Source organism: Calonectris borealis, chromosome 33 (genome assembly GCF_964195595.1).
Source record: "Calonectris borealis chromosome 33, bCalBor7.hap1.2, whole genome shotgun sequence".
In the NCBI taxonomy this organism is placed as follows: Eukaryota; Metazoa; Chordata; class Aves; order Procellariiformes; family Procellariidae; genus Calonectris; species Calonectris borealis.
In genome coordinates, this window is record NC_134344.1 from 1,041,436 (window position 1) to 1,060,088 (window position 18,653).

The window sequence follows — 18,653 nt, forward strand, 5'->3', positions numbered from 1 at the left end:
CGCCTCGCCTTCGATGCGGCTCTCCTAGTGACTCCGTGCGGCGGCCACCCTCGGTGCAGCTCTTTTAATGCCGCCTGACGCTCTCCCTTCCCTCACCACAGCCCCTTTCATTCACTGCTCGCCCGTCCCTCGATGCAGCTCTTCCAGTGACACTGGGCAGCGGCGGCCGTCCCCCGCTGCAGCTCTTCCAGTGACACTGGGCAGCGGCGGCCGTCCCCCGGTGCAGCTCTTTTAACGCCTCCTCGCCTCGCCCGTCCCTCGGCTCAGCTCTTCCACGGGGCGGCGGCCACCCCCCGGTGCAGCTCTTTTAGCACCGCCTCAACACATCCCCTCCCCGAGTGCACCTTTCATCGACGCCTCGCCCTCCTCCCGACTCCATGCGGCGCCCACCGCTCGGTGCAGCTCTTTTAAAAAAAGACTCGCCTGGCGCTCTCCCTTCCCTCACCACAGCCCTTTATTCACCCCTCGCCCGTCCCTCGGTGCAGCTCCTCAGTGACTCGGGGAAGCGGCCGTCCGCCGGTGCAACTCTTGACGCCGCCTCATCTCGCCCGTCCCTTGGTGCAGCTCTTTTAACGCCGCTTCAGCTCGGCTGCCCCTCAGTGCAGCTCTTCCAGTGACACAAGGCAACGGCCACCCCTCGGTACAGCTCTTTTAATGCCGCTTGACGCTCTCCCCTCACCACAGCCCCTTTTATTCACCCCTCTCCGGTCCCTCGGTGCAGCTTTTAGTAACACGGGGCAGCGGCCATCCCCCGGTGCAGCTCTTTTAATGCCGCCGCCTCCTCTCGCCCGTCCCTCGGTTCCCCTCTCCCACGGGGCGCCGGAACCCCCTCGATACAGCTCTTTTAATGCCGCCTCTCATCCCCCACCCCTCGGTACAACTCTTCCAATGCCGCCTCGCCCGTCCCTCGGTGCAGCTCTTTTAGTGACTCGGGGCAGCGGCCATCCCCCGGCGCAACCCTTTATTCACGCCTCGCCCATCGCGGCCACCCCTCGGTGCAGCTCCTCTAATACCGCCTCACTACCTCCCTTCCCTCAGCGCAGCCTTTTATTCGCTCCTTACGCTACCCTCATTACAACTCTCATAACGACGCACACCAAGAGCCGCCCCGCGGTGCAGCTCTTTCACTGCCGCTTGGCCCCGGGGCGGGGGGGGGTAACGGGAAGCAGCTCCCTCCCCCTCCGGGCGCGGCTGCCGGCAGGCGGCACCGTCCCGCTCTGCCGCCGCGTCCGCCCCGTGACCAGCTCCTCCGCTGAACCCCCTGGGGTGGCTCTTAAAAGAGCCTTTGGGTTCAACGTTTAATGCTCCATCCACCGCGTTCCTAGGACTCGCCCTCAACCGCCTCCACAGGACCCCCGGCCTCCTCCGCGCCCCCGGCCGCCGCCTCCTCCGCCGCCGCCGCCGCCCTTCGCCGCGGTGTTCCCAACCTCTTCAGACGCTGCGCGCTGGCTTTAACAGCGCGCCTCGGTCCCCTCGTCTTCCGCGCGGGGCGCTGACGGGCTTCACCGGCCGCCCTCCCGCGCCGCCCGGTTCCCTCCGCTCGCTCCTTACCGACACGGCCGATACGGAACGAACCGGCGACGCCGCTACCCGTCACCCGCTGCAGGAACCCTTTGTCGAGCAAAGCACCAACCGCCGCCTTCAGACGACCCCCATTCCGCACCACGTCGTAGCCCTCAGCGGCGACCGTCTTCTTAATGAAGGCTAACGAAGCACCTTTACGCGCCGTGGACAAGCAAACAGCGCGGAGAATGAGATCCGACAGCGACCGCCGCCCACGCTTCTGCTCCATCGACATCGCCGCCCTCGAAGCGGCTGCCTGTGGCGCGGCTCTACCCCGCGGCATGGCCGGCCCGCCGGCTTCGAGGCGCTGCTCCGCCCGCTGCGCTCCGCCCCACTCCTCCTCCTTCGCCTGTCGTCCTCCGACTGCGCGACAGCGCCGCCCGGCGGCCCCTTATATAGCCCCGCGGCGGACGCAACCGAGTCAACCTCCCCCGCCCTCATCCCCCCTCCCCTCCCTGGCGGACGCAACCGAGTCAACCTCCGCGCGCCTCTGCCCCCCGCCCCGCCCTCCCGCCGGCGCCAAAATGGGCTCCCGCCCCCCCCAAACAAACCGCAGCTCCCCCCCCAACAAGGGAAGAGTCAGAGCTGGGTTCACCCCCCCCGCCCCCGCCATGGCCCTTCGCGGCCCGGCCCTAGAGAAACCGTTTTTTAAAAAAAAAAAACCCAAAATGCTAAAAGTTTGCCCCAAAGTCAAGCGGGTGCGACGCACGCTCCCCCCAAAGCGCTGCAGCTCCGCGAGCTGCTTAGAAGCAAAAAATAAAAGTTAAATAAGGCGTAAACGCTGGTTTGCTGCTGTGTATATGCAAATAGATTAAAAAAACTTTTTAAAAAAGATAGATTTTGGAATATTTATATTCAGAGCAGCCCCGCCTTCCCCTGCTGCCACCGAAGCTGCTCACAGGCTGAGATCCCTCTTGCAAAGGACCAATAAATACCTGAAACAACTAAAAATTAGTTAAAAAGGAGGTTTGTTTGCCATTAATTAAAACCCTGTTGTAGGCATTTTTTAGGAAAAAATATATTTAAAGTAATTATAGAACAAAAAACAACTTTTGGGGGTTTTTTTTGGTTTGCTTTTTTCCTGCCCGAAGAGCCGCCCCCAGAATTTAAACCTCAGGATTGATTTTTGGTTCGGTTCCCCCCGTTTCACCCTCTCTCGTTCCACCGCACCCCGCCGCCCTCGAGGCCCCCACGCGGGTACGCAGAGCGGGAAAGGAGGGGATCACAAACTCCGCCTCCTATTGGCCCGCCGCACGCCCTGAGACTTCCTATTGGCTGCGCTCGATCAACCAATGAGAACAGATCTTTTCGATCCGCTCTCCCGCGGCGAAGGTGGGCTCCCCCCCCCGTCTCCCGTCGCATAGGGGCGAATCTGGGTCTATTAACGGGGTTTTTGCGGGGGTAACAAAGACCCGGAGGGTTTTTGCATCGCTTTTGCCTATTTTTGCCGGGGAGGGAGGGTTGGGCAGCGCCTCTGATTTCCCCTGAGGAAGGCGGCTGTGGTTTTCCTGGGGAAAAGCCTGTGGTTTTCCCGGGATTCATTTGGGGCTCAGCGCCCCAAGGGTTTTACAGCTCTGCCGGGGAATATCCAACTTATTTTACTGGTTTATCAGCCTTGTTCATAACTTTAATAATTCCTGATTAGTTCCCTCTTTTTTTCATTATTTTTATGTGGGCTATATTCTATAAAAGTGAAACTTCCAGCTCAAAGACCCTGGTTTGGTTTGGTTCCCTGAATTAATTTTATTACGCAGGTGTGTTAACATTATTCCCTCCTGGGGCGGGAGCTTGGCACCCTTGGCTTAAAGCTGCTCTAACAGCAGACTCCAAATTCCCCTGAAATATCTTTTTTTTTTTTTTTTTTTTTTCAGTTCTCCGGTGAAAATAAGCTTTGAAAAGGATAAAAACCTAAAGGAATATCTTGCTTTCCACCGCAGCTTTGCAGCGCTCACCCCAAAGCCCCTTCCCAAAGCAAAACCCACCTTGAATGCACGTTTTTCACCCATTTAATTATTCTTATTTTTTAAAGAGAGGAGGGAAAAAATTAAAGAGAGAGGAGGAAATTGCACATGGGCCCAGAGCAGAGCAGGGCTGGGGAGAGGGGCTGCACTCAAGGCACTTTTTTTGCTAATTTAATGGGGTTTTTTGTTGGGTTTTTTCCCCCCATCACATGGCGTTACCCCACGAGGAAATACAAGGGGAAAACGGAGAGATTTTTTGTTTCCCCAACTGTTTGTCAGTGGAAATACAGCCCAGAAAAACAGGGAAAATCCTCCTAAAAAAAAAAAAGAGCGCTCAATTTGAGGAAGAAAAAGGGCTTTGCTGCTGCTGGTGGATGCCTCGTGGGAAGGTTTTCCAAGCGGCAAAGTTTCTGCTTCATATTCGCAGAGAAATTAGGGGAAATGGGATAAAACCAATTCTCGTGCCCTCCCGGGATCGCTCGGGCTGGGGCCTCCCCGTGGTTTCGCAATCGCTGTCGGGGACGCGAGAGGCCACGGGCAGGATTTTATCCCCCCCATTTCAGCACCTATGAGTGAATAGGGGAGAAAAAAAAAATAAACAAAACCAGTATCTTGAGACAGCAGGAAGTTGTTGTTAGGGTTAAACCACATAACAAAGCGCTCTTATCGGGCAGCGCAGGCAGGACCGGGCAGGTCTCTGCCTCTTACAGGCCCGATCGCTCCGCCTCCGCTGCCAGATTTGCCTCCCCGTCCACAGAGACTCATGCCATCGGCCCGAGGAAGAGGAGAAACCACCAGGAAAGGCAGTGGGGAGGGCAGCTGCTTTCATCTTCAGGGCTCTAATTTTAAATAAAGCCTCTGACAAACCCGCTAAACCCAAATTACAGCCCAGCTCAGTTGTGTAATTGGTCATTTCCCCGCTCAGTTCACGGCGAGGTAGGATGTAGGTGATGTCACCCTCGAAAGACAAGAGCTCGTTACAGCGCAAGGTCCGGCGGTGCTTCGCGTCGAGAATAAATCCAAGTGCTTCTTCACAGCTCCAACAGACAAGCTCCCGACGCTCCGTTTCTTCCGCTTTTCCTCTGAAAAGCTTGATAGAGGTTTAATTTGAAAGTCCACGCAAAAAAAAATAAAGCCTAAACAACAACAACAAAAAATTCGCCTTTCTGCATAGTTCAGCAGGCCTGGAAACCCGCTCGCCAGCAAGGCGGGGGGGAAAATCAGCTTCTTTTCACTCGAAGGCACCTCACGAGATTCACGTCGGCGGTTTGGACGGCAGATCGCTTGGCGTGGAGGGCGCACAGCCCCCACTCCTCCAGCAGAGCCACCAGATGCGCCTCGCAGCCCTCCCGCAGAGCCACCACAGCCGCTCCGTGGACCCCAAAACCCTCCCGGATGACGGAGAAACCTCGCACCAGCCCACGAAAAAAAGCCACGGGGAGCAGCTTAAGGGTTTTTTTCCACGAGTGACGGAGCTTTTTCCACGGTGCTGGAGCCCGCGGGGAAGGCGGGCGCGTTTTGGGGGGATTTGGGGCTGGGGAAGGAGCGTTTTTAGGGGGGTTTTTAGCCGCCGCCACCTGCTTCGCCCGCGCCATCTCGTTTCCCGCCAAACCCCCCTGCCCCGCCTTCTATAGGCGCCTGCCGCGCTCTGATTGGCTGTTTTCCACTGCACCGCGGCCTCCCATTGGCTGCTCCTTCCCCCGCCGGCCCACCCGCCCGAGCCCTCCTGCTGTCGGACCTGAGTGAGGACTGCGCAGCCGGCGAAGGGCGGCGGCCGCCAAGGGCCGGACCTGAGTGGGGACTGCGGTTCCCCGGCGAGGGCGGGGGGCGTTAAACCTCCCCCCCCCGGGCTCCATTTTAAGTGGAAAAAGGCGGATTTGGGGGGCGGGTTTGCAACTATTGGGGTTAATAATCGGCGGGTTGTTATAAAAACGGGGCTCAGAAGGCACTTTTTGTTTTAATCACCGGCTCGTTATACCCAAAAGACACCAATTTGGGCGTATTTTGCCCCAAAATCCAGTTCCAGTGCAAACTGGGAGGGGGGGTGTCAGGGCTTTTTAAACCTCTGGTTTTGGGGAGGTTTGTCCCGATTTGGGCATTTTCCCCGGGGGGAGCAGCCAACGTGCTGGGAAATGGGGATTTTTTCCCCCTCAAACTGTGCCCCTGGGGAAAAAACCCCGAATTGGGGAGGAATTGGTTAATAAAAGAGGGGCTCCTCGAGGTAAAAATGCTGATAAACCCCCAAACCCCCTTTTTTGGGGGGAGGACTGCCCCCCTTTTAAATGAAAATAAGAAGATTTGGTGTTCTTAGCAGCAGTGGTGGAGGTGGGGAGGAAACTGGTCCCACACAGGGTGAGGAAACGGCTCCAAAAATATCCCTAAAACCACCCGGATTTAACCCAAATCCTGCTTGCGGGGAGGGGAGGGCATAAATCCCTCCCAGTGGCACCAGTCTGCCCAGTCCCTCCCCTCACCTCCCTTTTCCCCACTTCTTATCCCAATTTATTGAAATAATTTCATTTCATAATTTCATTTCTTCCATTTCGTAACTTCCCCCGCTCCAAAAAGGGGCTTTTTCCCCCCAAAACGAAGCCGAGCGGGATGTTCCTCCCCCCCCAAACCCCTCACTGCCCAACCCCCCCCCAAAAACCCATGTCTGAGGGTTTATTTCGGCTAAAAAGGGGCTTTTTTAACATAAAAGGGGCTTTTTAGCAGCAAAAATAATGCCCCCTGGACCTGGGTATAAATCCCCGGTTCTCCAAGCCTGGAACATATAGAGCAGAACGTATAGACCAGCAGGTATAGGGCATAACTATAGCGAGGGGAGCATATGGACCATGATATAGGGCCTGGATATAGCGCCCAGACCCTCTAGCCCATTATATGGACATAACCCAGACCATATGACCCCATATAATACAGCGTGTGTATATATATATATAGTATACATAAGGCTCAGAGTGCACAGCCACATATAGGGACTAGAGCACAGTCCCTTATACATGTCCTAGATCCCCAATACAGGGCCTGAAATATAGGGTTGAGACCATACAGGGGCAGGGCATATAGGTCTGTATAGACTCATATAGCTCTGTACAGACTCATATAGATCCGCATAGACCGATATAGATCTGTATAGACCCATATAGATCTGTACAAACCCGCATAGATCCATATAGACCCATATAGATCTGTACAAACCCACATAGATCTGTATAGACCCATATGGATCTGTACAAACGCACATAGATCTGTATAGACCCATATAGATCCGTACACACCCATATAGATCCGTACAGACCCATATAGATCCGTACAGGCCCACATAGGTCAGTTTATGGTCCGTAGCGCCCACAGGGTCGAGCTGGATATAGGGACGAGGCCCTATAGGGCCATATAGGGCCTGGGATGTGCGGAGCGAGCCCGGCGGAGCGGTAGCAAAAGAAATCTGAATTTTGGGGGTTTGGGGTTTTTTTTTTAGGGTTTTTTTTTTTTTTTGCCTTTTATTGTGGAAAATAATTTCTCCGCCGGGAGCCGCCTTCGCCCCGAATTTCCCCCCAGGGCGGCAGCGGAGAAAGCGACGGGCGAGCGGCCAAATCCTCCCCGCTAAAGCCACACCGAAACCAACCACGACGACGACGACAACCGAAAAAAAGATGAAAAAGGGGGAAAAACCCCTCCAAGAAAAAAAAAAAAAAAAAAATAAAGGGGAACAACAGCACCCTCTCCCCGACGCCCGCTAACTCCAACTGGGATCGTAACCCGTCCAGTCCGAAGGAGGCGCGAGATAAACGCGACGTCCCCGATAGACGAAGCTGACGATGCCGCGATAGCCGGCGCGGGGGACGCCGGATTTGAGGTCGTCCATCAGCCCCAGGGCTTTGGCGAAGGCTTTGAAGGAATCGCGGCCGCTGTACTGCAGGCGGACGGCGCCCAGCTCCCGCCGCCGATTCCCCTGGAGCTCTTCCACCCTCACCTCCGGCGCGGCGTAAACCTTGGGGAGAAAAGAACGTTCGTACTCTTCTTTTTTGAGGTAAGAAAGATCCAGTTGGGTAAAAGGCACGAAACGGTCGTTAAGTTTGATAAATTTTAAATATTGGTCGAAAAATTGCCCGTGGCTCACTCCTTTACGACCGAACGTCATCGTACGGGAGACTTCGGGGCGGACGCAAGAACGATCTCGACGTTGTTCGGGTTGACGCATCCAATCGTCCCAAAAAGCTCGCGGCCATTTGGGTTCGAGTTCATCCCAAAGTTCGGCTAAAAGCAACCAACCAAGACCGGGAAAAAAATCAGTCCGGTAAAGTAATTCCGCTTGTCCGACGTCCACCATTTGCTCTTTCCCGTTGTCGTTCCAAGCGGAAACGCACCAGAGGCTACGATCGGCGAGGAGGAGCGGGAACGCCGCTTGGAAATACTCGAAAAAATCCGGAGCGATTTCTAAATCGTCCTCTACCACGATGGCGGCGCGGTAACGGAAAGTCCGGAAAACTTGTCCCAACGCCCAACGATAATGTCGAGCGATTTTATAATAACCTTGGAATTTACGGTGTTCTGCCGGTACCGGGATATCGCTGAGATCGGGTTGTCGGATATGAGCCACGGCGTCGCCGTAAGAGGCGATGACGCGAGCGGTTTCGGCGTGACCGCAATCCTGGCTAACGATAACGGGAAACCGTTGAGCCGAAGGTCGATAACGTAAGAGTTTATCCAAACACCGACGGACGGTGCTGCGGTCGCAAGCCATCACCAAAACGGGTAACACCGCGCCGGCGGGATCGGTGAGACGCGGCGGCGGGGGCGGGGAGGGCGGCGGGGGAGGTTTGGGGGTGATTTGAACCCCGCGCCGGCGTCCCCACAAGCCGCTGTAGCGGTGGATTTGACGCAGGAGTTCTTTTTGCCGTTCCAGTTCGGTTTCGGCATCTTGCGCCAAACGGATGACTTCGGCCGTCAGGCGGTCGCCTTCGTCGGAGGAAACGGAGGAGGGCGGCCGGCTCCAGAGGAAGAGGAGGAGGAGGCCGTTCCAGGCGATGAAGAGCGCCGCCCCCCACAACACCAAACTGCTCTTCTTCAGCATCCTTCAGCGCTCACTCCCACGCCATGGACCTGGGGAAAAAGAGGCGAGGAAATGGGGTTAAAAACAGAGGGGACCCCCCCTTCCCCCCCCAATTTCACCCTCAAACCGGTGCTGGAGGGGGACAGGGACACCCCCATGGCGGCGTCACCCCCAAAAATCCAACGAAAACCCTCAAATCCTCTCCCCCTCCACCCCTAAAAAAAAAAGAGGAACCCCCCCCCTTCACCCCGCCCCGGGAGGAGGAAGCGAAACCGCGCGGCCCCAGAGCCACGGCGCCGCGGAGGTACAAAAAAAAAAAAAAACCCCAAAAATATTAAATAAGGGAGGGAAAAAAAAGCAAATAATAAATCCCAAACCCAAACGCCGGTGCGGGGAGGAGGGGGGCAGAGTCCGCTCCCGTTAAACGTTAACCCGGGGGCCGGCTCCGGTGAGGATTTGCCACCGTGGAGGTGGGGGGATGGTGAAATGGGGGCGGTTTCTGTTTGAAAAATAGGGATAAATAAAATAAAATATCTGAGTTGAGCGTAAAAATCCTCACAAAGTCGCGTTTTCAGCAAGTTTTTAACTCACCCGGAGCCCGGCTCGACTCCTGCCGGCGGAGGCAGGACGTCAGCGAGGGCAGGAAAGGGGAGGAGAGGGGGGGAAAAAAATGGGGAATTAAGAGAAAAAAGAAGGAAAAAAAAAAATAGGGATGAGGGGGAAAAAAAGAAAACAAGAGAAAAAATAAAGAACGAGGGGAAAAAAACCGTGCGGTTGCTTAACTCTGGTGAGGGAGCGGCGCGGGCAAGCGGCTTAAGGGTTAACGCCGCCGCGGGCCACGTTGGCGGGCGGAAAAAGGGAATTAAAAGGAAAAAAAAAAAACACCCGGAAAAGGGGTATTTAAAAGGAAAAAAAAAGGAAAAAAAAGAACGTAGAGCGGTAGGAAGGGGGGTGAGCCCGGCAGCACCGCGGTTTTCCCTCCCGGGAGGGGAAGGGTGAAGGCGGAAAACGCCGGTAACGCCAAAAGTTCCCCCTTCCCGGCCCCGAAACGCTCGTCTGGCCCCGGAAAAGCTGCCTGAGAGAAGGAAAGAGAGGAAAAAAAAGGGGAAAAAAGTAAATTTAGGGGATTTTGCGCTTTCCCTGCGGAGGGGGACGCTGGGGTTAAGCCGTACCTGCGGGGTGGAAGCGGTTCAGCCTCGTGGCAGCCCAAACGGCCGGTGTTTTGGTCCAGAACGAGGGGTTTTTAACCCCAAAATGAGGGTGTTTTGCCTCAAAACGCAGGTGTTTTGACCCAAAAAGGCGGGTTCGGTCGCGCTTTCACCCGGCGTTTCTCGTCGGGGAGGCACAAGCCGGCGGCGAGGCGCTGAGTAAGCAGAGCTGGGGATTTTCCCTGCCCTCGGCTTCGCTCCGGGGGAGACTCCGAGCGACCGATAATTTATATCGATTTAAATCCTCCGGCGCCCCAAAATCCCCCCAAATCTGTGGGGGGGGAGCGACATCCCCCCCGTTTTTTTTTCCCCTCGGGTTTTTAGGGGTGAACCCAGAGACTCATAAAGTTTTGGGGGAGATTTGAAGCTCCTTTCCCTCGCCACAGCGTCCCCCAGAGACCCCAAAACCACCAGATTTCGGGCAAATGCCCGCCGGTTTCGTGCCGCCACCCCAAAATTCTTCATTAAATATTCTTTTTAATTAATCCAGGTTTTTTTTTTTTTTTTTTTTTGCACCCTGGGGGAAAGCGGCTTTGGCCTCGGCAACACCAAAACCACCCGGAAGGGACCGAGGAAGCGAGCGCTGCTTTCGGAAAATCCCTTCACCCCCATTTTTCACCTCATTTTTCCCCCTTTTTGGCTTCGTTTCAGCCGGGGCGACGTCAAAATAAACCGCAACGACGCGGCTCAATGGAAACAAACCCTCGCTTTGGGCCAAATCAATCCCTTCTCCCAGGGGATTCGCTGCCGAGCGTCACCCCAGAGCCTCAATTTTCCTAAAAATCCAACTTTTTTCCCTTTTTTTTTGCTTTTTTTGGAGATTTTAACCCCCTTCCAGTGGGAATTACAGGGTGAGCAGCCGGGAAAAAACGTTTCCCTTCTCTCTCCGGGTTAAAATCCTCGGGGTTTACCTGGTTGCGGCTCGCTCCAGGGGGAGGGGGGTCGCTGGGGTTCCCCCCTCCCCCCCCACTTTTCCAGAGCCGCCCGGGAATCCCTCGGGAATCGAGGACGAAGTCGTCGTTTCTCTCCCGTCGGAGCTTCCTCGCGGTGCGGGTAGGGGGGGTCAGGCCATGGCGGTGGCTGTGTCCGTCTGTCCGTCCGCTGGCGCGGGGTTCAGCATCCCCCGGCCATGTTTTTTGGGGGGTGGGTGTCTCCGGTGAGCTCTAAAAATGGGACAGAAAAGGTTAAAATGCCCAAATTCCCTCCCACCCCCACCCCCCTTTATGGAGGGAACAGCCCCCCTCTATCTCCTCAGGGATGGTGCAGCCCCCCCAAAATCCCCAGGGAGAGGAATTCCTGCAGGGAATGGGGGGTGGCCTCCTCCCTGCCCCATAGGGAAGCCCCATAGGGACAGGGGATCGTCCCCCCCAGCCCCTATAGGGGATAGGGGACTCCCCCCAGCCCTCCTGACATCTCCATAGGGGACAGGGGAGCCCCCCCAGCCCCTCCTGACACCCCCATAGGGGTCAGAGCAGCCCCCCAGCCCCTCCTGACACCCCTATAGGGGACAGGGGAGACCCCCCCAGCCCCATAACAGCCCCCCCAGCCTCCCGACACCCCTATAGGGGACAGGGGAGACCCCCCCAGCCCCATAACAGCCCCCCCCCGCCTCCCGACACCCCTATAGGGGACAGGGGAGACCCCCCCAGCCCCATAACAGCCCCCCCCAGCCTCCCGACACCCCTATAGGGGACAGGGGAGACCCCCCCAGCCCCATAGCAGCCCCCCCAGCCTCCCGACACCCCTATAGGGGACAGGGGAAACCCCCCCAGCCCCATAGCAGCCCCCCAGCCCCTCCTGACACCCCTATAGGGGTCAGAGGAGCCCCCCCAGCCCCTCCTGACACCCCTATAGGGGACAGGGGAGTCCCCCATCCCTCCCGACACCCCCATAGGGGACAGGGGAGACGCCCCCAGCCCCATAGCAGCCCCCCCAGCCCTCCCAATACACCTATAGGGGCCTGGGGAGCCTCCCCAGCTCCATAGCAGCCCCTCAGCCCTCCCAACACCCCTATAGGGGTCAGAGGAGTCCCCCCAGCCCCTCCCGACACCCCTATAGGGGTCAGAGGAGCCCCCCCAGCCCCTCTCGACACCCCTATAGGAGTCAGGGGAGCCCCCCCAGCCCTCTCGACACCCATACAGGGATTAGGGGAGTCCCCCATCGCTCCCGACACCCCTATAGCGGTCAGAGGAGCCCCCCCAGCCCCTCCTGACACCCCCATAGGGGACACTGAAGGCCCCCCCACCCCAACAGGGCACAGGGCCGGCCCCTCCACCCCTGTAGGCGACAGGAGGGGACGGGAGGGGACGGGGGCCCCCCCCCCAGCCACAAGGGGACCCCCCCAGCCGCCCCCCACCCCCGAGGGGCCCGATCCAGCCCCGCTGCCCGCCCCGAGCCCCCCCACCCCCAACGGTACCAGCGGCGCCTCCCGGCAGGGCCCGCCACTTCCGCCCCGCCGCACCGGAAGCGACGCCATGGCAACGGCGAAGCCCCGCCCCCGACTCCTCCCCTCCCTGGCAGACCACGCCCCCCTCACCGTGCCAGACCACACCCCCGATGGCGCAGGGGACCGCCCACCACCACCCCGGGGGGCGGGTAGACACGCCCCCCCCGCTGTCGGGCCACGCCCCAATCCAACCACGCCCCTCAACTGGCCGGCCACGCCTCCTCTCCGGCCGGCCACGCCCCCTCCCGGCGAGCCACGCCCCCTCCCGGCGAGCCACGCCCCCTCCCGCACTTCCCTAATCAATTAATGGCGGCTTAATTAATCAATCCCTTGGGGACTTCCCTAATTAATTAATACTGACTTAATTAATCGATCCCTGGGGACTCCGCTAATCAATTAATGGCAGCTTAATTAATCAATCCCTGGCGTCTCCCTTAATTAACGCCTCAAGGCAGGGAGGAGAAGTGACGTAACGGAAGGGGCGGGGCGGCGCAGGCGCGTAGGGGCGGGGCTGGAGGGGGTTCCCCTTCGCGCGCTCCGGCCGCTCTGGGCGCCGGGGAGGAGGTTGGACTTGTCTGCTCTGGGGGACAATGGGGGGCAATGGGGGGTGGGGGGGGATTGGGGGGCACGGGGGGAGATTTGGGGGCTGGGGGGCAATGGGGATGATGGGGGGCAGGGGGGATTGGGGGGCTGGGGGGATTGGGAGGGGGACTGGGAGCAATGGGGGGGAATTGCGGAGTCTGGGGGCAAAAGGGGGTCAGTGAGGGGGCTGGGGGGGGATTGGGGGACTGGGGGGAATTGGGGGGGCTGGGGGGGAGTGGGGGGCATTGGGTCGGTGGGGGACTGGGGGAAATGGGGGAGATTTGAGGGCTGGGGGGACTGGGGATGATGGGGGGCAGGAGGTATTGGGGGGCTTGGGGGAATTGAGGGCAATGGGGGGGAATTGGGGGGGCTGAGGGCAATGGGGGGGCAGTGGGAGGGCTGGGGGGGAGTGGGGGAGCAACAGGGATGGTGGGGGGCAGGAGGTATTGGGGGGGAATTGGGGGCAACAGAGGGCTGGGGGGGCAATGGGGGGGGACTGGGAGCAATGGGAGGGCTGGGGAGGAATGGGGGGTAATTTGGGGGGCTGGGGGCAATGGGGGCGTCCTGGGGGGGGGCAGGGTTCAACAAGGGGCGCAGTGGGTGATGGAGGACATCGGCTTGGTGGGGGACTGGGGGGCAATGGGGATGATGGGGGGGGCAGGAGGGATTGGGGGGCAATGGGGGGGGGAATTGGGGGGGCAATGGGGGGGGTCACTAAACCCCCCCCTTTCCCCACCCCCCCCCAGCCATGGAGCTGCCCCCCTCCTGCTTCCAGTCCTGCCTGGATTTCTGCCCCGAGTGCGGCTCCGTCCTGCCCCGGCCGGGCCCCCTCAGCACCATCCGCTGCCCCGCTGCGCCTTCGCCCTCCACGCCGCCGGTCAGCGGGGGCGGGGGGGGGCCCAGGGTCCGCTCTGGAGGCACCCCCAAACCCCCTGACCCCCCCCATTTTTTTTTTGTAACCCCAGATTTTGAGGGGAAAGCCGTCCGCAGCACCATCGAGTTCAACCGGCTGGAGCCTGCGGCGGGGCGGGGGCCCGATCCTGCGCCCCACCTCGAGGGGCCGCTGGTGAGGGGGGTCGGGCCCCAAAACCCCGCTGGGAGGGGACCCCCACCCCAAAACCCCACTGGAGAGGGGTAAAACCCCACTGGGAGGGCACCCCGCCCCCAAATTCTGTTGGGAGGGGTAAAACCCCACTGGGGAGGGGGGGAACCCCACTGGGAGGGGACCCCCACCCCAAAACCCCCACTGGGAGGGGGGGAAAACCGCACCAGGAGGGGAGCCCCACCCCAAAACTCCACCGGGAGGGGACCCCCACCCCCAAATCCTGGTGGGGGGGGAGGTAAAACCCCACTGGGGAGGGGACCCCCACCCCAAAACCCCACTGGGAGGGGTCCCCTACCCCAAAACCCCATGGGGGGGGGTTTAAAACCCCACTGGGAGGGGACCCCCACCCCAAAACCCCACTGGGAGGGGTCCCCTACCCCAAAACCCCATGGGGGGGGGTTAAAACCCCACTGGGAGGGGACCCCCACCCCAAAACACCTCTGGGAGGGGGGTAAAACCCCACTGGGATGGGACCCCCCCCCTCCAAAATGGGGTCCCCAACCCCCCCCATACAAAGCACAAAACTCCTTGGGGCCAGGGTACTTGGGGGTTACCCCCCCCAAGGTCAAGTTTAACCCCTACCCTGAGCCGGGGTGGGGTGGAGAGGGTGTCAAGCCCCCCCCCCCCCCACCCAGAGCAGGGAGGTAACCCCCAAAATTTTGGGGGTGGGGGGCAGGTGGAGCGGCGCTGCCCCCGCTGCGGGCACGAGGGCATGGCGTACCGCACCCGGCAGATGCGCTCGGCCGACGAGGGCCAGACCGTCTTCTACACCTGCCCCCGCTGCCGGTGAGGGGCGCCCCCCCCCCCAATTTTAACACCCCCCCCCCCCCGAGCCATGGGGGGGACCCCCCTAATCCCCCCATAACCGCCCCCCTCCTTTCCCCGCAGGTTTCAGGAGAAGGAGGATTCCTGATGGGGTATTTCCCGCCCCCCCCCCCCCCCCCCCCGTGGGTAATAAAAGCCCCCGGGGTTTTTATTCAGGGCTGCGTTTGGGGGTGTCTCAGTTGCCCCCCCCCCCTTAGCCCCTATCTGCCCCCCCAAAACTAATCCTTAGCCCATATCTGCCCCCCCAGCCCCATCTGCCCCCCCCCAAACTGCTCCTTAGCCCCTATTTACCCCCCCAGCCCCTCAACTGCCCCTCCAACCCCATCTGCCCCCCCAAAAACTGCCCCTCAGCCCCTCTCTGACCCCCCCAAACTGCCCCCCCAGCTCCTATCTGCCCTCCCAAAGTACTCCTTAGCCCCTATCTGCCCCCCCAGCCCCATCTGACCCCCCAAACTGCCCCTCAGCCCCTCTCTGACCCCCCCAAACTGCTCCTTAGCCCCTATCTGCCCCCCAGCCCCATCTAACCCCCCCAAAAACTGCCCCCCAGCCTCTGAATTACCCCCTCAGCCCCTCTCTGCTCCCCCATCTGACCCCCAAACTGCCCCCCCAGCCCCTGAATTGCCCCCCAGCCCCTGGATTGCCCCCTCAGGCCCTATCTACACCCCCCAAACTGCCCCTTTGGCCCCTATTTGCCCCCCAGCCCCCATTTTGTCCCTCCAAACTACACCCCCCAGCCCCTGAGTTGCCCCCTGAGGCATTATCTGGCCCGTAGTTGCCCCCTCAGCCCCTGAAGTGGCCCTTCAAGCCCTATATGCCCCCCTCAGCCCTTACCTGCCCCCCCCCAGCCCCTATATACCCCCCAAGTTGCCCCCCCCAAGCCTGGCAGCCCTGCGCATGCGCGCTGCCCCGTCCGCGCCGCCTCCGTACGGCGGAAGTGCGGCCGCAGCGGGGGAGTGCATTGTACGGCGGACCTACCGGAAGTGCTCGCGCCGCCGACCGGAAGTGGGGGTTGGGGGCGGCGGTGGGCGCTGCACCGGGGCGGCGGTGGCGGCGAGAGCGGCCCGGCCCGGCCCTTCCCGCCGCTCCCCGGCCCTTCCCGCCGCTCGGTGGTGGCCGGGACCCCCCAACCCGCCCCGGGGTACCGCTCCGCCCGGCTGGAACCATGGCGGAGGCAGCGGACAGCGGCGGCTGCGGCACCGCCACCGTTACCGAGACCGGCGCCGCCGAGCCGGTGAGGGCCGGGGAGGGGGGGGGCTATGGATACCGGGAGGGGGGGCATAGATACCCATGGGGGGCTATAGGTACTGAGGGGGGCGGCTATAGATACCGGGGAAGGGGGCTATGGATAGCAGGAGGGGGGTATAGATACTGGGGTGGGGGCTATAAATACCTGTGAGGCGCCTATAGGTACTGAAGGAGGGCTATAGATACCGGGAGGGGCCTATAGGTACTGGGAGGGGCTATAAATACCTGTGAGGGGTCTATAGATACCGAGAGGGGCCTATAGATTCGGGGGGGGGGGGGGTGTATAGATACCAGGGAGGGGTCTATAGATACTGAGAGGGAGGCTATAGATACCGGGGAGAGGTATGGATACTGGGGGGGGCTATACATACCAAGGGGGGCTACACATATGAAGGTGGGTCTATAGATACTGAAGGGGGGCTGTAAATACCCGGGGGGGGACTATAGACACTGGGGGGGATCTATACGTACCATGGGGGGCTATAGATATGGAAGGGGTATAGACAGCTGGGGGGGTATAGACAGCCAGGGGGGGCTATAAGCTCCAGAGAGGTATAAATACCTGGGGGGGGGGGGGGGGTAAATAGCTGGGAGAGGGGGGTATAGACAGCGGGGGGTCTATAGACATATGGGGGGGGGGTGACAGGAGGGGGGACAGGGACAGCGTCAGGGGGCGTGAGCAGGGCTGGGCGGGGGGGACACGGTGTCAAGGATGGGAACAGTGTTGGGGACAGGGACAGGGACGGTGTCGGGGACAGGGACGGTGCTGGGGACAGGGACGGTGCTGGGGACATGACCAGGGCTGTTGGGGGACGCCATCAGGGACAGGGACGGTGCTGGGGACACTGTGAGGGGACAGTGACAGTGTTGGGGACAGCATCAGGGGACAGGGACGGTGCTGGGGACACTGAGGGGACAGTGACTGTTGGGGACAGCATCAGGGGACAGGGACGGTGCTGGGGACACTGAGGGGACAGTGACAGTGTTGGGGACAGCATCAGGGGACAGGGACGGTGCTGGGGACACTGAGGGGACAGTGACAGTGTTGGGGACAGCGTCAGGGGACAGGGACAACACTGGGGACACGACCAGGGCTATTGGGTGACAGCGCTGGGGACACCCCATCAGGGGACACGACCAGAGCTACTTTGGGACAGCATCAAGAGCCCACAGCAGGGACTCCTGGGGACAGGGGTGGCCCTGCCCGTGGTGTCACCGCGCCGGTGACACCCCTGTCCCCCCCTCCCCCAGGAGAACCGCAGCCTGACCCTGAAGCTCCGCAAGCGGAAACCGGACAAGAAAGTCGAGTGGTCGAGTGACACCGTTGACAACGAGCACCTGGGCCGCCGCTCCTCCAAGTGTGAGTGGCCTTGGGGACACCCCTGTCCCCCCCTGGGGACACTTCTGTCCCCTGACACCCCCCTCGTCGTGTCCCTCCCCCCCCCCCCCAGGCTGCTGCATCTATGAGAAGCCGCGAGCGTTCGGGGAGAGCTCGACGGAGAGCGAGGAGGAGGAGGAGGAAGAGGAGGAAGAGGCGGTGGCGGCGCCCAGGGCGGGGGACGAAGGCTGCGGTCACCTCCACTGCGTCCGGGGACATAAACGGGGGCGGGGACGACGGCGGGGGGCTGCGGGGGGGGCAACGGGGGGTGGGGGGGGGCCCCAAGCGCTGCCCCCCGGGCCCCCCGCCCCTATGGAGCACTGAGGAACCCCCTAGGGAGGATTCGGGGGGCCCTCCCAGGACCCCCCCATGGACACAGACCCCCCCCTTATTGACCCCCAACCCCCCCCTGCCCCCCAGGACCCCCAACCCCAAATACTGACTCTGGGCTTGACCCCCACCCCAAAAAATCACACACGTCCCCCCTCCCCATCAGCTCAGGGGTCGACCCCCCCCAAATATCAATGCCTGAGCCCCCCCCAAATCGGTGCCTGAACCCCCCCCCAGCTCCTGAGGACCCCCCCCAATCTCACTGCCTGACCCCCCCAAATCTTTCTGACCCCCCCCCAAATCTCTCTGCCTGACCCCCCAAATCTTTCTGACCCCCCCAAATCAACAGCCCCCCCAAATCTCTCTGCCTGACCCCCCCCAAATCAACAACCCCCCAAATCTCACTGCCTGACCCCCCCAAATCTTTCTGACCCCCCCCAAATCTCTCTGCCTGACCCCCCAAATCTTTCTGACCCCCCCAAATCAACAGCCCCCCCAAATCTCTCTGCCTGACCCCCCCCAAATCAACAACCCCCCCAAATCTCACTGCCTGACCCCCCCAAATCTCTCTGCCTGACCCCCCCAAATCAACAACCCCCCAAATCTCTCTGCCTGACCCCCCCAAATCAGTACCCCCCAAATCTCACTGCCTGACCCCCCCAGATCTTTCTGACCCCCCCAAATCAGTACCCCCCAAATCTCACTGCCTGACCCCCCCAAATCTTTCTGACCCCCCCAAATCTCTCTGCCTGACCCCCCCAAATCAGTACCCCCCCAAATCTCACTAATCCCCCCAAATCTGTCTGACCCCCCAAATCAACAGCACCCTAAAATCTCTCTGCCTGACCCCCCCAAATCAGTACCCCCCCAACACTCTGCCTGACCCCCCCAAATCAACAGCCCCCCAAATCTCTCTGCCTGACCCCCCCCAAATCAACAGCCCCCCCAAATCTT

At 60.3% G+C, this 18,653-nt stretch overlaps 3 protein-coding genes across 4 annotated transcripts; 2 read left to right on the forward strand and 1 right to left on the reverse strand.

The window, feature by feature from the left end:
* Positions 1–7,007: 7,007 nt before the first annotated feature.
* On the reverse strand, positions 7,008–12,290 carry MGAT1 (alpha-1,3-mannosyl-glycoprotein 2-beta-N-acetylglucosaminyltransferase). 2 transcript variants are annotated; one of them, XM_075134663.1, is made up of 3 exons: positions 12,205–12,290; positions 10,700–10,951; positions 7,008–8,630 (listed from the first exon to the last, which is right to left on the reverse strand). In XM_075134663.1, exon 3 carries the CDS (start codon positions 8,599–8,601, stop codon positions 7,264–7,266), a length of 1,338 nt encoding a protein of 445 aa, XP_074990764.1. In that variant the 5' UTR covers positions 8,602–8,630; positions 10,700–10,951; positions 12,205–12,290; the 3' UTR covers positions 7,008–7,263. The 2 variants fall into 2 exon arrangements, with proteins under 2 accessions (XP_074990764.1, XP_074990765.1); XM_075134664.1 differs by lacking the exons at positions 10,700–10,951; positions 12,205–12,290 and adding an exon at positions 9,753–9,855.
* Positions 12,291–12,728: 438 nt separating this feature from the next.
* Positions 12,729–14,901, forward strand: POLR1H (RNA polymerase I subunit H). The gene is given in 6 exon segments (XM_075134730.1): positions 12,729–12,798; positions 13,563–13,661; positions 13,664–13,693; positions 13,782–13,882; positions 14,598–14,707; positions 14,810–14,901. Coding segments are annotated over 5 exon segments (363 nt in total). The 5' UTR covers positions 12,729–12,798; positions 13,563–13,564; the 3' UTR covers positions 14,835–14,901.
* A 720-nt stretch (positions 14,902–15,621) lies between these two features.
* Positions 15,622–18,325, forward strand: PPP1R11 (protein phosphatase 1 regulatory inhibitor subunit 11). The gene is made up of 3 exons (XM_075134704.1): positions 15,622–15,977; positions 17,243–17,351; positions 17,443–18,325. The coding sequence occupies exons 1-3, from the start codon at positions 15,909–15,911 to the stop codon at positions 17,691–17,693; spliced, it is 429 nt and encodes a 142-aa protein (XP_074990805.1). The 5' UTR covers positions 15,622–15,908; the 3' UTR covers positions 17,694–18,325.
* Positions 18,326–18,653: the final 328 nt, after the last annotated feature.

What these genes read in the sequence shown, in the direction of transcription:
- MGAT1 (XM_075134663.1), bottom strand. Translation starts at nt 8,601, where the DNA reads ATGCTGAAGAAGAGCAGTTTGGTGTTGTGGGGGGCGGCGCTCTTCATC.
- PPP1R11 (XM_075134704.1), top strand. Translation starts at nt 15,909, where the DNA reads ATGGCGGAGGCAGCGGACAGCGGCGGCTGCGGCACCGCCACCGTTACC. An exon ending in AGACCGGCGCCGCCGAGCCG is followed by an intron (nt 15,978 to 17,242) that starts GTGAGGGCCGGG and finishes CCCCTCCCCCAG; the next exon opens with GAGAACCGCAGCCTGACCCT. An exon ending in GGGCCGCCGCTCCTCCAAGT is followed by an intron (nt 17,352 to 17,442) that starts GTGAGTGGCCTT and finishes CCCCCCCCCCAG; the next exon opens with GCTGCTGCATCTATGAGAAG.